This window comes from Heteronotia binoei, chromosome 9, assembly GCF_032191835.1.
Source record: "Heteronotia binoei isolate CCM8104 ecotype False Entrance Well chromosome 9, APGP_CSIRO_Hbin_v1, whole genome shotgun sequence".
Lineage (NCBI taxonomy): Eukaryota > Metazoa > Chordata > Lepidosauria > Squamata > Gekkonidae > Heteronotia > Heteronotia binoei.
Genome location: NC_083231.1, coordinates 89,313,694 through 89,336,357, shown reverse-complemented (window position 1 = coordinate 89,336,357; position 22,664 = coordinate 89,313,694). Strand labels below are relative to the sequence as shown.

Genomic DNA, 22,664 nt, shown 5'->3' with positions numbered 1-22,664 from the left:
CTAAAACATTATTATGAAATACATGTTATGTTATGAAATACATGGCTCAAGGCCTCCATGACAGTTTATGAATCATATGTACCAGAAGCTGCTGTGTCAACTTTAAAGTCGATATGACAAATGTAAACTTCTACTTAACCATAGTTTTAGGAGGGTAGCTGTGCCAGTCTGTCATAGAAGACCTAGTCCTGTGGCATCCTAGAGATCAACCAGATATTCTGGGTATAAGTTTTTAAGCGTCAAAAGTCCCTGTTCTTATAAACCTTACTTTTGCACTGCCCTGCACTGTCTCTAGCTCAATGCTCTAGAAGCATAAGAGAAGCTTTTCAGGAAGTGCAGGGGAAGGGAAGAAGGGGAGAGAACTTTCCTGTCAAATAATTACAGGCCGCTTAGTCTCCTATCCACCATTGGTAAATTATATTCTAAATATCTGCTGAGGAAACTTGAACAATGGATGACACGAGAAAAAATTCTTGGTCCGGAACAGCTGGGTTTTTGTAAAGGCAAAACTACTCTCGATCATTGTAATACTTTGTCCCATCTAATTTCTAAATACACTATTGGGAAAAAGATGAAATTATATGTAGCCTTTTTAGACTTAGAGGGAGCATTTGATTCGACTGACAGAGACCTGTTGTGGGATAAACTGGAACAAACAAGTATTGATAAAAGACTCCTTATGCTTATTAAAAAATTATATACTTTCAACTTTTGCCAAGTCAAATGCTCTTTATCAGGCAATCTTACGTCAAAAATCCCGTTAAGAAAGGGGATTAAACAAGGTTGTGTGTTGCCCCCCTTTTGGTTTAACCTCTTTCTTAATGATCTTGCTCCCTTTTTGTCAGATACTGACCATCATAGTTCAAAACTTGGTGCCAGACATGTTCCCTTACTGTTATATGCGGACGATACAGTCTTACTGTTCCAGAATTGGATTAAAGCGTTTGCTTGTTCGCTGTATCACATTCCTTGACAACAATAAGCTCCTATTGAACTATGACAAATCTAAAATTGTTGTTTTTTCCAAATCTTGGAAACCAACTAAATGGTCAATAGGTGGCAAAGAGATAGAACAAGTAAAATACTACAAACACCTAGGAATTCATTTTCAATATAACACACTTTGGACTAATCATCGTAACTGTATAATTAAGTCAGTCAATGTTAGTGTTGCAGCTATCCAGCGCTTCTTTTACAGCAGAGGCAATCAGTTTATCCCAGCCACGCTAAAAATCTTTAAGGCTAAAGTGATACCGCAGCTTTTATATGGGGTCCCAGTGTGGATCACAGCCTTGGATAATAACATTGAAGGTGTCCAATCAAAATTCCTACGGAAAATTCTGGGATTCCCAAAGTGCATGCCATATGCAGTTTTGTGTTTAGAAACAGGGACGAATCTTGTGGAAACACAAGCATGGCTAATGTCACTTAATACTGGCTTCGGCTACATTTCCGCTCTGACTCAGAGAGCCTTTTATATCAACTGCTCTCAGAGTCTAATTTGTCAAATTGGCTAGTATTTATTGAGAGGAAAATAAAATCTATGGGCATTGATTTAGACTCACTTCTTATGCTATCCTTAAAAGAAGCTTTTTTGAAACTTAAGCTCAGAATTCTAGATATTGAAATGCAAACGTTATATAGCCTGGCCAACAAGTCCTGCTCCCCGCTGAATTTCGAACTTTCCTCTTTCAGTAGGGAAATTAGTGTCGTATTTCTCCTCTCTGCAAGCTCCACAGCAACGGCGTGCATTCTCGTTAATGAGATGTAATGCATTACCATCTGCTATCCTATTTGGTAGATTTAGCAGCATTGAGTACTCTAATAGACACTGTCTTTGTAATTCCAAGTGTATTGAAACTATTTCCCAGGTACTACTGAACTGTCCTCTTTATGATGATATTCATTGTATATACTTGAAAGATATCTTAGCAGATATGTTGGGCTGTGCTGATTCAGGCAAAGTCCACAAACTTTTAAATGACACTTGCGCTGAGGTAACTTTAATGGTGGCTAGATTTCTCCAACAGGCCATGGAAATACGACAGAGAATGGTCCTGGAATGACCACATTTTGTCTTTTAATTATTTAATTTGGCTAAACTCGACTCATATATATTTTACTTGTTTTATGTATTTTAGCTCCCTATGTACTTTATAATCTAGGATTTTATATTATTTATATTGCTATTTTACTGCTAAATCTGTTTTATGCCAATAAAGGCTTTCTATTTGCTATTTGCTGTCAACTTGTTCCACAGGATCCATGCCAAAAGAAAATAATAAAATGCAGGAACAAGAATGCAAGAAATTGGTAAAGGCATTACATATTTTTTAGAATCAAACTGCCACTGTCACTGCATTTGGAACAGGAATGAGCAGATTCACCCATACTCTCCCCAACTGGGAGCTGTTCAATTCTTAACCCCTGGGTTTTATTCCAGTGGTATTCCATAGAATTTTCATACAGCTTTGAGCAGCGGAACACAAAGAGTATTGATGCTCCTCCTTGTCTTTCAAAGAGAATGGAGGCAACAGAAACCACTTTAAAAATTAGCCGTTTGCATGTTGAAAAACCTAATATAGTTTAAAAAGTGTTTTTCAGTAGGCAAAGGAAAAGCTTTGAAAGTGTTCCTATTTATTTTTCTGTGTTTATCAGAAAAAAAATTATGTTCCTTTTTGATGCATTTATTTATTTATTGGATTTATATCCCACCCTCCCCACCGAAGCAGGCTCAGGGCGGGCTCACAGCAATAAAACATTTAGACAATTCATAAATTCTAGAATTTAACAGTTCAAACATTGAAACAATTAAAACAATTTAAAACAGTTTTGGTGCTAGTATCATTAATTTCTGATGTCATTTAGCCCTCTTAGGTATCCTCATACTACTAATACACGCATACAAAATGTATCCAATGACTCTTTGGTTAAGGTAAAAAAGTTTAAGACCCCAGTAACACCTTAAAGACTAATAAAATTTCTGGTAGGGCATGAACTTTCATGAGTCACGAAAGCTCAGTACTGGGTCCGATGCTTTTTAATTTGTTCATAAATTATTTGGAGTTGGGAGTAAGAGTGAAGTGGCTAAGTTTGCAAATTACACTAAATTGTTCAGGGTAGTGAGAACCAGAGAGGATTGTGAGGTGCTTCAAAGGGATCTGCTGACACTGGGCGAGTGGGTATCAACATGGCAAATGAAATTCAATGTGACCAAGTGCAGAGTAATGCACATTGGGGCCAAAAATCCTAACTATAAATACAAGTTGATAGGGTGTGAACTGGCGGAGACTGACCAAGAGAGAGATCTTGGGGTCATGGTAGATAACTCACTGAAAATGTCGAGAGACTCAAGACAGTGTGCGACTGCAATAAAAAAGGCCAACGCCATGCTGGGAATTATTAGGAAGGGAACTGAAAACAAATCAGCCAGTATCATAACGCCCCTGTATAAATCGATGGTGCGGCCTCATTGGGAATACTGTGTACAATTCTGATCACCACACCTCAAAAAAGATATTATAGCATTGGAAAAAGTGCAGAAAAGGATAACTGCTACTCTCATAAATCCATTTTTATTCTGTGGTGAACATGGCAGTCTTTTTTATAGTCTAAACATTCACTTTTTTACTTCAACAAAACTTGAAAATGTGACATGGAGCAAAAACACTTCTGTCCAAAGCTATTTGCTCTTAAGTCACCTCATCCCCAATTTATGTATAATTGTTTAAATTTTACGTACCACACAAAGCTCGAATAATATAATACCAAGGGACCATACATCAGATTTAGGGCCAGAAGGCAAAGGCTTTTCGCTTTGAGTATGATCACTGGATTTCATAATTCCCTGGGCAATCACTTCCGGTGCCAGGTATGAAGGATATCTACAGTAACAAAACAACAATTTAAACAACAAGATATGGCAAGGAACTTGGACAAATCATTTGAATGAAGCAATTCATTCCTCATGAATACCAGTCTCATTGAATGTGAATGCTGTCACATTTTGTAGCTATATTATTGCACAAAATTACCTTGGAAAAATAAATGCTGATATGGGAGGTGGGGTGGAATAGAAAATCTATCACACTACACTTTTTTACTTTGGAAAACTGTCTTGTTGATTCTTACGGGACAGATTGCTGCTGTCCGAACTGCATTTCAAAACTTTGGAGTTCTATGAAACTCACCAGGATTTCCAGGACATAAAGATATGGTGATGACAGATAAAGCTCTTTGAGGCAGTTTATCAGCTATTCCTGATCTCTCCTCACCATGCACAGCCAAAGAGCACAATCTACATTCCACAAAGGTTGCTCATATGTATAACAGATTTGGGCAATGCATCATGCAAACTGAGAGTACACCTCAATTACAATGCATGAGATTGTGCAGTGAACAGATCCTCCTCCAGGCACAGATCTCATTTCTGGACCATTCCGACTATACTGAAGGGCAATAATAGTATTGTACCAATTAGCATCATGGGACTATAGAACTTTCCTTTCTCAGCTATAATCAAGCACTCACAATGAAGAACACTGGGGTTGCCACAGTTGCAACCTAGGCATCAATCCAGTGTTAAACCTTGGCTTCAAGTACTAACTAAAGAGGTAACCTTAAGCACTGTTAGTGATTCAGCTTAACATAATGCTTAACTGTGCAATTTTACATACACCTTGAAACCTCTTAATCATGCTTCAACAGCATGAATCCCTGGCCCCCAAAAGTCAAGCTTCCCTTTATAAACAATAAATGAGATTTTCATACTTCTAGACATACCATTCCCCATGGCAGCTAAGCAGCTGGGGTTTTTGGAACAGTAAGCAGCTGCAGATTCTGTAATATTATCTGTGACCCTTCATCTCTAAAAGCTACAAGTAGTATTCTAAAACTTAATAAACTGGAGTAACTCAACAACAGAGTCAGTTTGGTGTGGGAGAGCCAGTTTGGTGTAGTGGTTAAGTGTGCGGACTCTTATCTGGGAGAACTGGGTTTGATTCCCCACTCCCCCACTTGCACCTGCTGGGATGGCCTTGGGTCAGCCACAGCTCTGGCAGAGGTTGTCCTTGAAAGGGCAGCTGCTGTGAGAGTCCTCTCAGCCCCACCCACCTTACAGGGTGTTGTGGAGGAGGAAGATAAAGGAGATAGTAAGCCGCTCTGAGATTCAGGATGGAGGGTAGGATATAAATCCAATATCATCATCATCTTTGTTTGCAGAAGAATTCTTGTCCAGTCCTTGGCACCCCTGCTTAAAGGCCCTTAGACAGCAGGACTGACCATCAAAGTAGACAATATTGACGTTGATAGGCTTATTATTGGCAATTTCATACGTTCAATACCTAGTAAGTTCATAAAGCGGACATCTATTCTTACCCTATGGGAAAATCAACATCAGCACCATAAGCTGTCATGTGGTAAAAGCCAAATTTAGCCAACTTGGCATGTCCCTGTTACAAAGAGAAAAATGTATCAATCTACAGAACAGCACTTTTATTTGGTAATTTATGGTTTTTAAATAAATTTTAAAAAGTTAATCCCAAATACCTGAGGTCAAAGTGAACCAAAAGTGGCAGATGAATTCATTAGTGGAATGGATCTGCAGGACCCAACCTGATATTTTCCAAACATTGGTAAATAGCAGCCTAAGTTTACTGTTATCAAAAACCTTCAACACTTTTATATAAATCATTGAAGTCTCACATAGAACATTTTAGGAAAAGTATCACCCTATTCTGAAAAACCCATAACGATCTTCAAACTTTCCCAATTTCATAATTGAAGACATTTTGCTATATATGTGAACTTCTCTTTCAAATGTTTTGAAATCAATATCCTTTTCATGAAGTCTGGAGTTCTGTATTTCCATCAAAAACCCATTTTATAGTTTTATTATAAATTTAATAAAGATATTCCAAATAAAAATACTGCCAGTCATGCTTCTATTAAGATTTAATATTCTGGATTACACTATCACTAGAAAAAGTTCTGTGTTAAATGTTCTGAGCATTAAAAAAAAACCAAAGAAAAAAAATCAAGCTCCTTAAAAGCTTGTGACCATCTTCCATTTTTGATCTTATTTTTCCATATTCTTACTTTTAAGAAGAAAGCAAAATTCCAATGTCACAGACAAAAAGGAGAGAAGGAATATATTCCATCTGCTTGTCTGTTACCATTCTTCTAGAGAAAGCAACTAGCATTACTTTATAAAATGAATTGTTCTAAACAACACATCATTCACATTTTACAACAAACAAATTATCTTAATACATGAATGATTAACACACTTTTCATGGGAAATCAGGGGATATATTTAAACAAACAAAATCTATAAATATTTCCCATGAAATATGCTGAACTGACCCTATCCCCCCATTAAGTGTTCAGTGTTTTTTTCTGAAATCTGCAAACTACAACTGGTAGAGAGGCTATCAGAATCCATAGTGCTGGCTTACATTTTCAGTTGAAGTGAATATTGTGGTATTTGTTAACTGATTTCATAGTAAAATCTGTAGATTAAAGGAATATGAAGCAAGCCAAGAAAGAAATGGGATGACAGTGAAGGGGATCAAGGTTCCTTAGGCTATGAAATACTCACTCAGATCAAAGGTACAGGAGTAGAATACACCTTTCAGGATGTATACTCATGAACAATTACTTTTGTTGTTTAAAAGCCAAACCAGTGTAACAGCAAAATCAACCCTGATAACAATCTGACAGTAATTCTGTGCTACAGGTTCTTAAAACATGGTGTTGGCCTGGGTTATCCTATACTTCTCCATGCAGATAAAAGGAAAAACTAAGGAATTGGGGGTAGAAAATGCCATCACAGCCAATGTGTTTTATTTATATATATGTTTGTGTGTGTGTGTTTTCAAGGCACGAGACCTTCAGAGGTAGTTTGCCATTTCCTGACTGTAGTGTATGGCGTTCGCAGAGCGCAACCAGTTCATAATGGCCACAACAGCAGAATGACATCAGTCCACCCCAGCCGCGGAGGTAACTGAGAAATATCCAGGTGCCTCCGCGCTGGGCGCAACGATCCGCCAATCACAGCTTGTGGCGGGAAATACGGCTGGTCGGCATTGGACCGGCCAGCAGGGAGAATAGTCCGGCAACTATATATATGCGGGATCCGGCCCGCGTGCTAGCTCTCTCCATCTTGTATAGTACCATGTAATAAACTATGTTGCCCTACGCTCGTCTCCAAGTCTGGTACTTTACAGTGGCGACGAGGATGGGATTCTAGCCTCATCGGCTACGACGGAGATCTTGGGCAACGAACGACTTGACACGACCGCCGCCGCCACCATGGCCAACCAGGGCGGGATCACCGGCTACCTCGAGCCCTTCGACCCCGCAAATCCAGAGGGCTGGGAGTCCTACTCGGAACGGGTCGAGTTCTACCTCCGGGCCAACAAGATCACCGACGCCGGAGCAAAGAGGGATGTTCTCCTGAGCGTTTGCGGGCCAGCCACGTTCGAGATCGCGAAGGGTCTCTCGGCGCCCGCCCGCTTGGCGGAGAAATCCTACGAGGAGATCATCCGGCTCCTCACGGGCCATTTCTTGCCGCAGCCCTCACGGGTGGCTCGCAGATTCCTGTTCCACAGAAGGGACAAGACCGCAGGAGAGTCAGCAGCGGACTACTTGGAGGCCCTCCGCAAACTCGCCGGGAACTGCAACTTTCCCCAGCTGGAGGAAACCCTGGCCGACCGATTCACGTGGGGCCTCCGCGATGAAAGGCTCCAGCAGAAGCTCTTCGCCAAAGAAGAGCTCACCCTCCAGGGCGCCTTCAGCGAGGCGGTAGCGTGGGAGAGGACCGCCAGGACGTTTCCCCGGGCCAAGACCGAGACCGCTCACCACGAGGAGCTGGACCCCGAGCACCAGGACGAGGGAGAAGCCTTCCAGACGCGACGCGCCGCAGGACCCGCCGCCCGAGCTCCACAGCGCCCCTGAGCCCATGAACGGCAGAGTCAGCGCACCAGCGAAAGGGCTAAATGCGCCAGCTGCGGCGACCCCCACGATCGGCGGGACTGCCAGTACCGGACCTAGGACTGCAGAAGCTGCGGGAAGACCGGCCACATAGCGCGGGCTTGCCGAGCCAAGCCCCACCGCCCGCGGCCGACCGCGCACCACGAGGTCGCCGAGTCCCACTCCACAGCCTCCACCTCACTTCAGGTACTGAATTTACCCCTGACCACCCCCAACAAGATAACGATGGCGGTCCTCCTAGACGGGGCCCCCTGCACCATGGAAGTGGACTCAGGCTCCTCCATCTCCATAATTGCGGAGGAGACCCTGAGAAGGCTACGCCCCGGCCAGGGGCTGCAGCTGCGACCGGCAAATTTCATATTGCGGGACTTCCAGCAAAACCCGGTCCAAATAGCGGGGTGGGCACGGGTGCTGGTGGAGCGGGGATCCTTCAGAGGGCCCCTAGACATCCTGGTAGTCAAGCGGCCGCTTACCACCCTGTTGGGTCTTGCATGGTTTGGCCCCTTGGGAATCCGAGTAGAGGTGGCGCGCACAGCCACAGCAGGAGGGTTCGGGGAGGTGTGCGGAGAGTTCCCCGACGTATTCGATGGGTCGCTGGGTAGTTACAAGGGCCCGGCCATCTCCCTACCGCTCGACCCGACGGTCAGACCGATCCGGCTCAAGGCAAGGAGGGTCCCCTTCGCCTTGAAGCCCAAGATCGAGGCAGAGTTGGACCGCCTAGTAGCCCAAGGGGTCCTGGAGCCAGTTGATTACGCCATGTGGGAAACCCCCATAGTGACCCCGGTCAAACCAAATGGGGACGTGCGGATATGTGCCGATTACAAGTGCACAATTAACAAAGCGCTCCAAGACAACCCATACCCGGTGCCAGTCGTCAGCCACGTCCTGGCAGCCCTGGCGGGGTCAAAGATTTTTGGGAAGCTGGACCTGGCACAAGCCTACCAGCAGCTCCCAGTGGACGCTAAAACGGCCGAGGCGCAGACGATAGTTACCCACAGGGGGGGCGTTCAGGGTTAACCGGTTGCAGTTTGGGGTCAGCGTGGCTCCGGGGATCTTCCAGAGCATAATGGATGCTCTCCTTAAAGGGATCCCCGGAGTCCAGCCGTTTTTCGATGATGTTTTAATCGCTGCCCCGGACCCCGAGGAATTCCGCAACCGCCTCCGGGAGGTGCTCCGCCGTTTTCAAGCCGCTGGACTAAAAGTTAAAAGGGAGAAGTGCATGCTGGGGGTGCCGCAGGTGGAGTTCCTGGGATTCGCAGTGGACGCGGAGGGAATCCACCCGACCGAGGAAAAGACTAGGGCCATTGTTCAAGCCCCTGCCCCCACGTGTAAAGCGGAGCTACAGAGCTTCTTGGGGGTCCTCAATTTCTACCACACGTTCATACCCCACAAGGCGGCCCTCGCCGAACCCCTACACCGGTTACTGGACAAAAAAGCTCCATGGGTGTGGGGGAAGAAGCAAGCCGCCGCCTTCCAGGCAGTTAAGGACGTCCTGGTCTCCAACGCGGTGCTGCACCACTTCGACGAGCGCCTCCCGGTCATCCTGGCATGCGATGCATCGCCGTACGGGGTGGGCGCTGTCCTGGGGCACCAGTTACCGGATGGCCGGGAGGTCCCGGTCGCATACTACTCACGCACCCTGACTTCGGCGGAACGGAACTATGCACAAATCGACAAGGAGGCCCTGGCCATAGTAGCGGGGGTCCATAAATTCAACGATTATTTGTATGGGCGCCGGTTCACAATAGCGACGGACCATAAGCCGCTTTTGGGTCTGTTGGCCCCAGACCGCCAAACCCCCCAAATCCTGTCCCAGAGGGTGTTGAGGTGGAATCAGTTCCTCAACTCGTACACCTACACGCTGGTACACAGGGCGGGCAAGGCAATGGGTCACGCGGACGCTCTCAGCCGGTTGCCGCTCCCCGACACAGGCCCCGATCCAGCCCCAGCACACCAGGTCATGTCAATCGAGTCACTTCCGGAGCAGCCCCTCCACGCGGCAGAGGTGGCTAGAGCCACCGGAAAAAACAAAACCCTAGCACGGGTGCTCGACTGGGTGGTGAGGGGGTGGCCAGAGGGGGACATGGGGGAAGAGTTCAAACCCTACAAAATGCGAAGGGAGGAACTCGCAGCCCACAAAGGGTGCCTACTATGGGGGAGCAGGGTAGTGGTCCCCCCCCCCTCTACAGAAACGGGTCTTGGAATCACTCCACGAAACACACCCAGGCATAGTGAGAATGAAGGCCCTGGCCAGGAGCTACGTATGGTGGCCGGGGATGGACGGGGAGATAGAGAACTGGGTCCGGAGATGCAGCACATGCCAGGAGTCGCGGCCGCATCCACCCAGCGCCCCGGCTACACGGTGGGAGACCACAAGGAAACCGTGGTCCCGGCTCCACATTGATTTTGCCGGGCCGTTCCAGGGACAGATCTTCCTAATCATTGTAGATGCATACACAAAATGGTTAGAGGTCATCCCCATAGGGTCTACCTCGTCAGCAGCAGCCATTAGAGCACTACGCAGGGTCCTGTGCACCCACGGTATTCCGGACACCATAGTCTCGGACAACGGGGCAGCGTTCACCTCGGGGGACTTCCAGGCGTTCCTCCAGAGGTACCTCATTAGACACATCCGGTCAGCCCCCTTCCACCCAGCCACCAACGGCCAGGCCGAGCGGATGGTCCGAACAACAAAAGAAGCCCTGGGAAGGATAGTGCAAGGCGATTGGGACCATCGGCTAGTCGCGTTCCTCTTCGACAACCGGGTCATTCCAAACCCAGTCACCGGGGTCAGCCCAGCCGAGCTCCTCATGGGACGCAAGCTCACCACAAGGCTAGATCGGCTAAACCCCGACAGAGCCCCCGACATGCAAGGGTCCCCGGAAGTCAGAGACGCGGCTAGGGGGTTCTTCGCGGGGGACCCAGTGTTCGCCCGCAACTACGCGTCAGGCCCAGAGTGGGTAGCCGGGCGGGTACTATGGGTCGTGGGTTCCCGCCACTACGAGGTATCCACCGAGGGGGGCCAGATCCTACACCGGCACATCGACCAGTTACGCCGCCGGACTCTCCCAGAGGTACCCACGGAAACGAGGGAGGGGGCAGGGTCCGAGGGGCACCCAACGACCCCTGCACCAGCACCACGGCCACACACACCGGCAGAGGCGGACCAACCCTCGGACTCCGACCCACAACCCACCAACGCTCAAACCCCCGGGGAAACCCCAGATGCGGAAGTAGCCCCGGCACCACAAGCAACTCCTAGGCGTTCAACACGGGAGCGCCGGCCTCCCGCCTACCTCCAGGACTATGTCACTAACTAAGGGGGGAGGAGTGTAGTGTATGGCGTTTGCAGAGCGCAACCAGTTAATAATGGCCACAACAGCAGAATGACATCAGTCCACCCCAGCCGCGGAGGTAACTGAGAAATATCCAGGTGCCTCCGCGCTGGGCGCAACGATCCGCCAATCACAGCTTGTGGCGGGAAATACGGCTGGTCGGCATTGGACCGGCCAGCAGGGAGAATAGTCCGGCAACTATATATATGCGGGATCCGGCCCGCGTGCTAGCTCTCTCCATCTTGTATAGTACCATGTAATAAACTATGTTGCCCTACGCTCGTCTCCAAGTCTGGTACTTTACACTGACTCTGGACTTCTATTCAAGTATCAACCAGGGCTGACCCTGCTTAGCTGACCACCCAGCTCAGAGCCTGCAGGAATTAGCTCCAGATTAATACATGTCCCAAAGTGCTGGCGGGAGTTAATAGCAGATAGGAAGCACTATAGTGCACATCATTACCGTGGGAGAAATGGGGAGACAGTGCAGGATGAAAACAACCTTTCTGTGCCAATCTATCCCCCCCATCAATATCTGTAGGGTTTTTTCCCCATTTAAGAACACACATGCATCTTCTATGCATGTAGAAACGATCATGCAAAAACCTGCAGATGTGAGGGTGGACTCTACATTTACATTTCAATGGATTTTAGCAAGCATTTTACATTTAAAAAGTAGATATCCCTCTCAATTACTTCACTTAATGCTTGGATGATGGCCAAAAATGCATATAGACAGCCTAAAGATTAAGCCCTGTAGCCTCACCTCTTGATCCATCATGATATTGTGAAGCGAAAGGGCCCGGTGGACTATTCCATGTTTGTTCATGTACTGCAACCCCTCCAATATTTCAAAAGCGATACACAAAATCCTAAAAGAGCTGGGAAAAAAATTACAATTGTCAACAGTCTGTTTTAGCACTTTTGGATTGAAATGGTACTTTCTACTGGAAAGGATCTAGCTTCTATATTCAGCCAAAATATATTTCAATAAATATGAATAACTAAACTGTAATGCATAAACAATGTTATCCAAACATAAGCAAAGTCTCCCAGCTTTGGGTAATCAGAGGTTTGGCGCCTCTGTATAGGGAGGTTCCCTTTAGTCACCAGGGCTAGTATCGACTGGTGCTTCAATGCAACTTTACTCCGTCTTTCCTCCCAATGTTACAGAAGCATAGTGAACAGTATGCAAACCTGCTACATAATTCTCTCTCTCCTGGCCTGCTTCCATAAACAAATGTCAGCCTTTGACTACTTCACCTACCCAGACAACCCAGCAGGTGTACAATTTGAGATTCAGATTGAAGCCACACAGCAAACTTTCAATCTAGACAGAATATGAAAAAGCAGCTATATTTTATTGAGACACTAGAGGGCTCCCTTATATATCCATAAAATCAAGAATATCCAGGAACACAGCATGTTCAGGAATCAATTTGTCGGCTAAACCCCATACACAGTCCACGCTACCCAGTAGATAACCATGACATGAAATGTTAAATTAGAGTAAAATATGCGTTTGACAGATGGTGATAATGTCCTTATGTTACAAGCAAGGTGACACTAGTGTTTCTGGCAGGTGAGCCAACCTTAGGCTTTGGATAAAAATCTTTCTTTTTCTTAGTGCTCCATGAGAACGCTTAAGTTTAGACTCTATCGGTAATTATTGGGAGGAAAATATGGGATGACATAAGCAGACACAATGACTCTGAAGTTTCCTTTTTTAAAAATGTGTCTAGCTGTTCTGTTTTCACAAGACTTCAAAAACATGAAACAACTCTAATTGAATGCAGAGATGTCTGCACAGTTTGCAAGAAAGCCTTTAAGAAACTCATACTACTTGTGGTATGAACTGCCCCATCTACTTCATCGAATGTATAACTGGATGCCAGTGCTTAAATGTGGACGTTTTTAATTATCTGCTTCAGAGTCGATGAATAATTTGTTGTATAAAAAGCATTAAAACAAAAGGTTACCCCCCATTTTGACAAAGTGCTGCGTTATAGTATCATACATGCAAGAGGAAAATTGACCTATACATGGAGCCCATAGAAAAAATGGGGTGAGGGAGAGACAAACCACCATTTAAAATTGCTCCTCAAAATCTGTATAGTGAAGAAGCAAGAAGATGCATCTGTTTTCATCTTCTTTAATGAGAAACCTCAAAGATCTGGAAAATCTGGACTAAGTTGAAAATGCTAAGTGAATCCATAATGCCTCTGACCATTTCAAATTATTTTTAAAAATTAGCCATATTCTCTCCCTCTTCCAAAGTGCATGCCTGTAAGCAACACCAGGCAGAGGTTCAAGAGGTAAGAAAGGATTGATAGGAGCTCTCACTACTATAAAAATGGCAGGACAAATGTCTATCCTCAGCAAAAAAAAAAGCTCAGCAGAGAACATCAAGAAAGGTAAGGGAGAGATCACAACCAGTCCCTTAGATAATTGAGGACCATTGAGAGCCAAATGTGGTAGGTAATGAGAAACAGAAATTATGGAATGGATACATATATCAACCACTTTATATTTCACAGTAATATTATAACTGTCACCTGATTAAAGAAGCCTTAACCAATTAATATTAGTTGTTTCAACTGATCAAAGCTGCATATGAACAATAGAAGCATTCTGAAGAGTGGAAAAATCCCTTATTTCCAGATGATGTGCACACATTTCAGTAGGCATCATGTTACAAGAAGCATTCCCTCACACAGGAGGAGAGATAGGGGCACATTTCTTCTATGATGGTGATTGAAGTATATGGTTTCTTTACATTTTATGGTGTTTTATGCTTTTATTATGTTTAACTTTGTAAGCTGCCTTAAGCAAGCAAGTTCTCAAGAGATGTGGTATGTAAACTTTACTAAATACAGAAACAGTACATCTGTAATCCAAAGAGCAACTTCTCTGTTGGCTTCTCAGTTGGTGTAAGGTTAGACCATGGCAAATAAAAACAGTCAAATGGTGAAAAAACTTGAAGCTACAAATAATAATTCTGTTCAACTGTTGTACATACTACTACTAAATTTTATTTAAATCCCACCCTCCCCGCCGAAGCAGGCTCAGGGCTGCTAACAAGACATGGTATGTACCATGATTATTATACAAGTCAATTATAAAATACAGTTAATAATACATGCTTTGTTGAACAAACTTTCAGTCCAGTGGCACCTGATCTTAAAGATGCCACTGGACTCAAAATTTGTTCTGCTGCTTCAGACCAACACAGCTGCCCATATAAATCCATTCTTTGTTGAAGTTTAACTTCTGTTGAGTGCTCACCACCTCCTCTATCCTAAATTGGGTGGGAAAGTGGCATAGAATGCTTTAAGCAAACAAACCAACAATTGAAAAGGCATGCCTTGCAAAATGATCCTTGGTATGCTGAAGGGCAGGCATGTCCCTATTTCTGTCTGTGAAATGTTAGTGTTTACTTAAAGCATCAAGAACACTTGTGTAGCTTCAGGGCTGCTGAAAGCCACCCCAGGCTTCCAAACAACTATTTCCTCTGGTACATGCCCAACCTCACTATATAGACCCTATTCAAGTATTACATGAAAGCAAATTTCTGTTGCTCCAGAAGGTCAGACTAGAAACAACGGGTCGAAATTAAATCGAAAGAGTTTCTGGCTAAACATTAGGAAGAACTTCCTGACTAGAGTGGATCCTCAGTGGAACAGGGTTCCTTGAGAGGTGGTGGGTTCTCCTACCTTGAAGGTTTTTAAACAGAGGCTAGATGGCCATATGACAGTAAGGATGATTCTGTGAATTATGAAGATCATGAGAAGGAAGGCAGGAAGAATTGCATCAGTGCTTAGTTCTTGAGGCCTTTTCTTATACATGCAGGGAAATGTTGTTCACCACTTTGGGGTCAGTCAGCAATTTTTTCCCAGGCCACTATGGCAAGGGATTCTGGAGGTTTTTGCCATCTTCTGGATGTGGCGCAAGAGTCACTAGGGATGTATGTGTGTGTGGAGGTATTTCTGAAATTCCTGCATTCTGCAGGGAGTTCGACAAGATGACCCTCGAGGTACCTTCCAACTCTATGATTCTATGACTTGGACCCCAAAACTTACCAGGGCCACATGAAGTTTGTTCAATTACCTTCCAACTCTATGATTCTATAACTTGGACCCCAAAACTGACCAGAGCCACATGAAGTTTGTTCAATTAGCCTCCCCCGCATTTTGATGGTCTTACTTTGGTGGCATCAAATAAATATATTGCACAAAACAAGATCTCACAGAGTTGGGGTGGCCATTTGACCAGTAAAAAGGATTAGGACTTTTTGAGTGCTTAAATATTGGTTAACTATTGTTAAACCCATAAATATATTAAGGGGGGGCAGATATACTTTAATCAAAACATTCATTACTCATGCTAAATATATTTTTAAAACAAATTCAGCAACTATAATTGTGAAACAATGAAATAAACTTAAAAAAAAACCACTCTGCAGTTTCCATAAAAGCATGAGAGAGAGAATAACTGGCCCTGTACCCCACAATGAGCTTCATGACAAATTTGAACCCAGCACCAGTCGTTTCCAACTCTGGGGTGACATTGCTTTCACAACGTTTTCATAGCAGACTTTTTTACGGGGTGGTTTGCCTTCCCCAGTCTTTTACACTCCCCCCCCCCCACAATGAGCTTCATGACAAATTTGAACCCTGGTCTTCTTAACCCTAGCCCTGTATGCCAACCCCTATAACCACAAAGGGCAATATGAGAAGTGCTATGCTGCTATGTTTGTCCATGACTTCTACAGGGCTAGGGAAATAACAACCCTTTTCCCTTAACAATATGATAAAATACTGCCTCTTACACAGTAGAATGTATGGCTTCAAGGAAAATTTAACCATGGTCAAATACTAACCAAACAACCAACAATATGTTACTAGTCAACTGGTTGGTGTCACCTTGATTTCTGAGTCGGCAATAAAAATTCCTCCATCCACAAAGCCTGAACTGATGCAGCTTTACTCAACAGTAAATCCTGCTGAGTTTACTGGGTCTTACTCCAAATGTACAGAGGAGGTCAGCCTTACACTGCAAGAAATGTAAGACTCAAGTTGGAATTTGAGATGTAGTATTCAAGAAACAAACCTCAAACTGATGAAAGGAAAGGAAAGGTCCCCTGTGCAAGCACCAGTCATTTCAGACTCTGGGGTGACATTGCTTTCACAACGTTTTCACGGCAGACTTTTTTACGGGGTGGTTTGCCATTGCCTTCCCCAGTCTTTTACACTTTCCCCCCAGCAAGCTGGGTACTCATTTTACCGGCCTCGGAAGGATGGAAGGCTGAGTCAACCTTGGGTCGGCTACCTGAATCCAGCTTCCACCGGAATTGAACTCAGGTTGTGAGCAGAGAGTTCAGACCACAGTACTGCAGCACTGCAGCTTTACCACTCTGTGCCACGGGGCTGCTATTCAGTTCATCAAACTGATGAAAAGACAATAATAAATATTCAGAAAAAAAATAGGCAGAATTTTGTTTTAAATCTGGAATAATATATTCTCGATGTCAAACATTCATGAGGATTAAATACATTTATGGACTTAAATACTCCCTTTAAAAAAAAAAAAAAACGTGTGGACTACTTTCTAGTCAGTCAAGAAGGAATTACTGCCCCAAAACATGTTACCAAGTACACTTACATCATCCTGCCTTTCACTTCTCTCTACTCTTGTGGATATCTTTCTACAATACTTCCTCCTCCATTTTCTTTTTGCCTTTCTCACTCCACTTAAGATACCTTCTGGGCATTTCAGGAAAGCACTCACAGGGCCTCTGCTATTTCAACATAACATTGACACCTTTACTGCTTTGCCTCAATGGGTTGTGGGCTCTTCAGGAGACAACTGCTTTGTAGAACTGAAATGGAACTGAATTGCTGGTGTTTAACATCAAAAAGGTTGCAGAGCAGTTCAAAAACTCTTCAGTGGAAATACCAGGCCTGAAAAGTACTTGGAGTGTACCTTGACCAAAATTCTTGATGCATTCCGTGGGTGGAGGAACAAATCAGAGAGGCTGATAAAGGAAGTAGCGTAATAATAGGGGGCTTAGCATTACACTCAGGGGGCAAAAGTCTGCACAAATCATGACAAAGAGGAAATTTCTAGACATGATAATATGACCAGGGGTGGAATTCTAGCAGGAGCTCCTTTGCATATTAGGTCACACACCCGTGATGTAGCCAATACTCCAAGAATTTACAAAAAAACCCCTTGTAAGCTCTTGGAGGATTGGCTACATCAGGGGTGCGTGGCCAAATATGCAAAGGAGCTCCTGCTAGAATTCCACCCCTGAATATGACTATGTCCTAGAACTGATAAACATGCACACCAATAAAGGGTAAGCAACCATGAATTTGTCCTGAGTGACACCAAGGATCTAGTATGTGGCTGAACATCAGAGGGCTTTCTAATCCAAGAACACATGAGCAATAAGTCTGAAAAAATCATGTTCAAAAGAAAAAAAATTATCAAAGATAAGGGGATTAGTTAAACAGGGAGTGGGTCATCACAAAATTTGTTACCATAAAGGCATTATATATTTACATGATGCAAATGGTCAGAATGATGAAGCACACAATTAACACAGAATTCACTCCCAGAAGAAGTAAGTCCATCCATCAGTAGCTATCAGCAATTGCAGCTGAATGAAACCTCTATGTTCAGAGATACTATACATCTAAGTCCTAGATACTTAAAGACAAAGGAACCAAGAAGCACTGGTGAACTCATGCTCTAGTCTTGGCTTTCTAAATCACATCTGGCTGGCAGATGTTAGCAATGTAATGGACTGGATGGCCCTTTGGCCATACCTAGCAGGCCTCTTATGTGGTCTGGTGTTAACACTATTTTAATCCAGGAATGACAAAGGCTAGATTAAATACCAGACTTGTTCAGAAGTTTTCACTGCATGCAAATATGCACCTTAAACTCTTAAAATATGGGCATACCTTCTAAACCCAAAATTGCATTTGACTCCATACAAACATGGTCTACAAGGTATTGATGTAATTTTTTTCCAGCAAAGTCAATTGACTAGTTTTCTTTCTTTCATTTCTTACCTCGCCCCTTCCTTTCTCCTTTACCCTGTTTAGGGCTAGAGAAAAGGGTGGGGTATATTGGAGGGAAATAGTTGTTTGACAATAAGTGTGAATAAACTTTAAAAAGTGTTAATTCTGCTGGGTTACTTGAAAAAACTCAGAACAAACAAAAAATCCCCACAAAGATACCAGAAAGACCCTGTGAACCCTTTGTACTTTCTCTCACCAAAAGAAAAACCAAATGCTATCTTGCTGCCCTTTAGGCTTCTCAACACTCAGGGAAATGGAGAACATTTTAAATCCATGAACTGAATAATATACTATTTGATTACGGTACTTACAATGTTTAAAGAATTTGCTAACATCCTTGCTAACATACAGCAGCAAATAAATACCAATGAACAATATTCCCCTCTATCTCATTAAGAACAATGGATTCCACTTTCTTCAATCTAAAATATAAAAGAAAAAACAGGTAAAGGAACTGTCCAGATAATATGGATGGAAGTTAAAGGCTGCAATACAAAGAATCAAAGAGCAACTAAGAAATCAAGTGGAGCTTTGTTTGCTGCTGCCACCAAAGCAGCTTGTACTGCCAGAGACAATATCTTTCAAGAATGAAAACATGGTGTATCTTTTTAGCCCAGATCTGAATTCTATAGTGAAAACAGTGCTGAATGGTCAAGTCACTTGAAGGATTATCTCCTATTCATGAGTGTGACTTTTTAGAATACTAGCCAATAGTTGGGATCTACAGATCTTTCAACTAAAGTTATTACCTACTGCTTGAAGTAGAATCTTATAAACCCCAAGCAACTTGGTGTGTAATATGGTACAAGTATACCATTTTAGCCAGATTCTGTTCAATATGCAGAAGCTTTTCCTCATTGAAAGCCCAGTTATGGCTCCCAGTACTCCACAAATGGGTCAGCTTCTGGCACCAGATCTTGCACATCAGTGCATGGAATGGCACAAGATGTCATTTGTCTTCCACCTGCAGCTCTTTGGATTCTGCACTAAATTCACAGACACAGAAGTAATAAATATAATCTTCTAGTTATAAGTAACAGCAAGATTTATCAGGAATGGATATAAAAAAACACCTTTTGCGAGATTAAAGACCTTCTGAGAATAAAAATTGCTTCTCTAGAGTCACTTTTAGATATTTAAAATATTTGGAAGTAAGTCCTTTGAGTTTTCTTCTGCTTTTTCAGCTGCAATTATTTTAAAAATAGCAAGCCATTCATATTATTAGCATTATCCTTACACTGAATTTTTCTCCCTAAAGAGTTCTTGACAGGAAATTACTAATTAATTTCATCATTATTTTTCTTTCCTTAAAAAGATATATATAATATTGCACAGAATGACTTTGTGTAGAATTTTCCAGCTTAAGCTTGTGCAAATCACAAAATATGCCTTTGTGGTGCCCTGGACAGCCTACCACAGCTTCCTTCTTTATAGTGAGGCCAAAATGAATATACTGATTTAATAAAATGTAAAGCCACGAGTGAATGAAAATGTGCTGACATAGCAGGCTGCCAGAGCTATATGCCTGAGGTATCATTTCAACACAACTCCATTTTAACAGATGAAAATAATTGAGTTGAAACTTACTAAAATATTCTCAACTCCTTCCTTCCACACACATACAAACACACACACTTCCTACTCAGTCAAATATTAAAATACACATAGTAAAATGAAAAGCACTGTATGAATATTTAGGATACAACTTAACCAGGGGGGTAAATGAGTTCAAAGATGAGATGATGGATTTCCTTACTGTTTCCAAGCCTAGCTGAAAATGGTTTCTATAGGCCAGAAGCTGCCTCAGCCCTTTTTACAATTTCACAATTATATTAGCTAATCTGGGGTCATTCTTCACTCTCTTATCAGTCCCTTTTCTACAGGCCTGGGAATTGGGGTGGGGTCAGAATAGCAGTAAAGGGTTTTTATTTTCAGTTGCTAAATGCATTTCTTGCTGCACAGACATTCCCCAGGACAGCACAATTCTTGCAAACAGATTTTGCTCGCCCAGTTTCAGAAAAAGCTGTGACTGAAATGAAAAAAAGCTAATTATTCCTTGATGGAAGCAGAATGGCAAACAGGGAGCCATCTAGCCACATAATACCCCAAACTCTGAGCTGCAGAGTTTTTCCCATCAAGTTCCCAAATGAGCTAATGCTAATGAATAAAGAGGAAAGATTATCCAAAGCCCCTGTCACGGAATACATGTGCATGCCTCTATGAGCGTACAGTAAAGTCCCCCACTACAAACAATTCGACTTATAATTACAAACAACAGGGATCAGGAAGTGACTTGTGTGCTTCAGAATTGGCAGTTGAGGCGTAACGAGACAGGTGATAAACAACTGAAGAGGGACTCATCCCTTGGGAGTGCTGGAGTGAAGAGAAAAGGTCAGGAAATACAGGAGGAGACTAAGCAACTAGAGGATGCTGGAGACAGGCTTGCCTTTGATTTATGTTGAACTGTCCACCAATGGTCCAAAAACTTGGAAGTGTTTTAGCTTTAGACATGAGTTAAAGAGAAAGCCTGCTCTTCTCAAAATGTGTTATATGTCATGCATTTGTAGCTTTCTCTAATGACACCTGTTCTAAGGTTGTCAGCTTTGGTCTGGGAAATGACTGGATATTTGGGGGCAGAGCCTGACAGGAGGGAGGTCAGTCAGCAGGAATGCAAAGTCAAGGATTTTACCATGTGAAGCTGCCATTTTCTCTAGGGGAAACTGATTTCTATCATCTGGAGTACCACCATAATTCCAGGAGAATTCCAGGCCACCCCTGGAGGTTGGCAACCCCACCAGATTCCTGTAAGCAAGGCAGCACCAGCATTTTTTTAAAAAATCATAGTCTACAGTCATTTTTATATTTATTTTGTTTTGACTACTGTGAAGTATTACAGCAGTATTGTTTTCCTCTGTTTATCATTGCAAACATACAGTATTTTAGTTACATTATGTTTTAAATAGACTTGTATGGACTAACCTGGGAACCCAAACACCATCTATCACATGTAACTCCATGGGAAAACGTGCTGAGTTCTCAGCACCTGATTTACAAATGAACTGCTGGAACACAAGTATGTTGGGGACTTTCTGCATGGAAGAAAGAGAACACAATATGCCCTTGCCTACCGAAGCACAAAAATTCTGTTCAAAAATTGGGCTTTTTGCTGCAGGCTTCTAAAAAAGGCAATTATTTCTCTCAATATATACAGAATAGTGTAGCTTGTACAATGCTGACTGCAGCTTGAAATCCCCTATAGAAATTAAACCTCATGCGAGATTCTGCAAACATGGGTCAATAGATTCTACATCTTATATGCTAGACACAAAAAAAAGACCTGAAAACAGGATGATGAAGTTGGTAATGTGTCTTAAGTTAGGAAATAGCTTTAAAGTAGAAGTAAGTTCATATTACATGAAAATGACACTTTCAAAGAATCTCGTGTGTTTCTCCTTCATTTCCCTCTTGAGAGTTCCGGCACCTCTTTTTTCAAGAAGAAAGCCCTGCCCACATCCACTCCAAACTTGATCTGGCAACATGCTAAACTGGCTCTCAACCTTCATGCACAAGCATCTTCAGGTTGCTAAATCTGAGGAGGAGGAAAGGACTTGTGTGCAAGAAGTGCAAAGGGGACACATAATCCCACAGACCAGTCCTGGCTTCTTAACTGATTATGTTTGCATAGGGCTCATTTCTTCTAAGAGTGATCAAAAAAGCAGGTAAACTAATACAGAAGCAAAATAAAAATTATTATTTTTCTAAGGACAGCCACAATTCCTTCTTGGGAAATTCCTGAAGACTGAGGACCAGTACTGAAGAACGATTAGGGTTTAGAGTAGACAGCAAACTAAGCAGAGAGGTAATGCCACAGTTTCTATCCCCCAAATTGCTGTTTCCTCCAGTGGAACTGATTGTTGTAGTCTGGAGATAGTTGCCATTCTGGGAGAATTCCATGCACCACCTGGGAGTGCAACCCTACCTTCAGAACTTTTTTGGTAGAAAAGGCCCAGCAGGAACTCATTTGCATATTAGGCTACACCCCCTGACATCACCATTGTTTCACACAGGGCTTTTCTGTAGAGAAAGTCCAGCCGGAACTTATTTGCATATTAGGCCACACCCCCTGATGCCAAGCCAGCCAGGACTGCGTTCCTGCTAAAAAAAAAAAGCCCTGCCTACCTTACTTTACAACACACATGATATCAGTCATGGCTTCTTTTTCATATTAAGGGAAAAGTGAACAGAACAA

The 22,664-nt window shown here is 43.3% G+C and overlaps 1 protein-coding gene across 3 annotated transcripts in view; it reads right to left on the bottom strand.

Moving 5' to 3' along the window:
* The window catches only part of TBCK (TBC1 domain containing kinase), a 145,095-nt gene that overhangs the window by 106,257 nt on the left and 16,174 nt on the right, over window positions 1-22,664 (bottom strand). For all 3 annotated transcript variants that reach the window (XM_060246961.1, XM_060246959.1, XM_060246962.1), the window contains 3 exons: window positions 12,094-12,208; window positions 5,377-5,450; window positions 3,743-3,884 (listed from right to left, as the gene is read on the bottom strand). In XM_060246961.1, coding sequence (XP_060102944.1) covers window positions 3,743-3,884; window positions 5,377-5,450; window positions 12,094-12,208 — 331 coding nt within the window. The remainder of the gene's footprint in view (window positions 1-3,742; window positions 3,885-5,376; window positions 5,451-12,093; window positions 12,209-22,664) is intronic.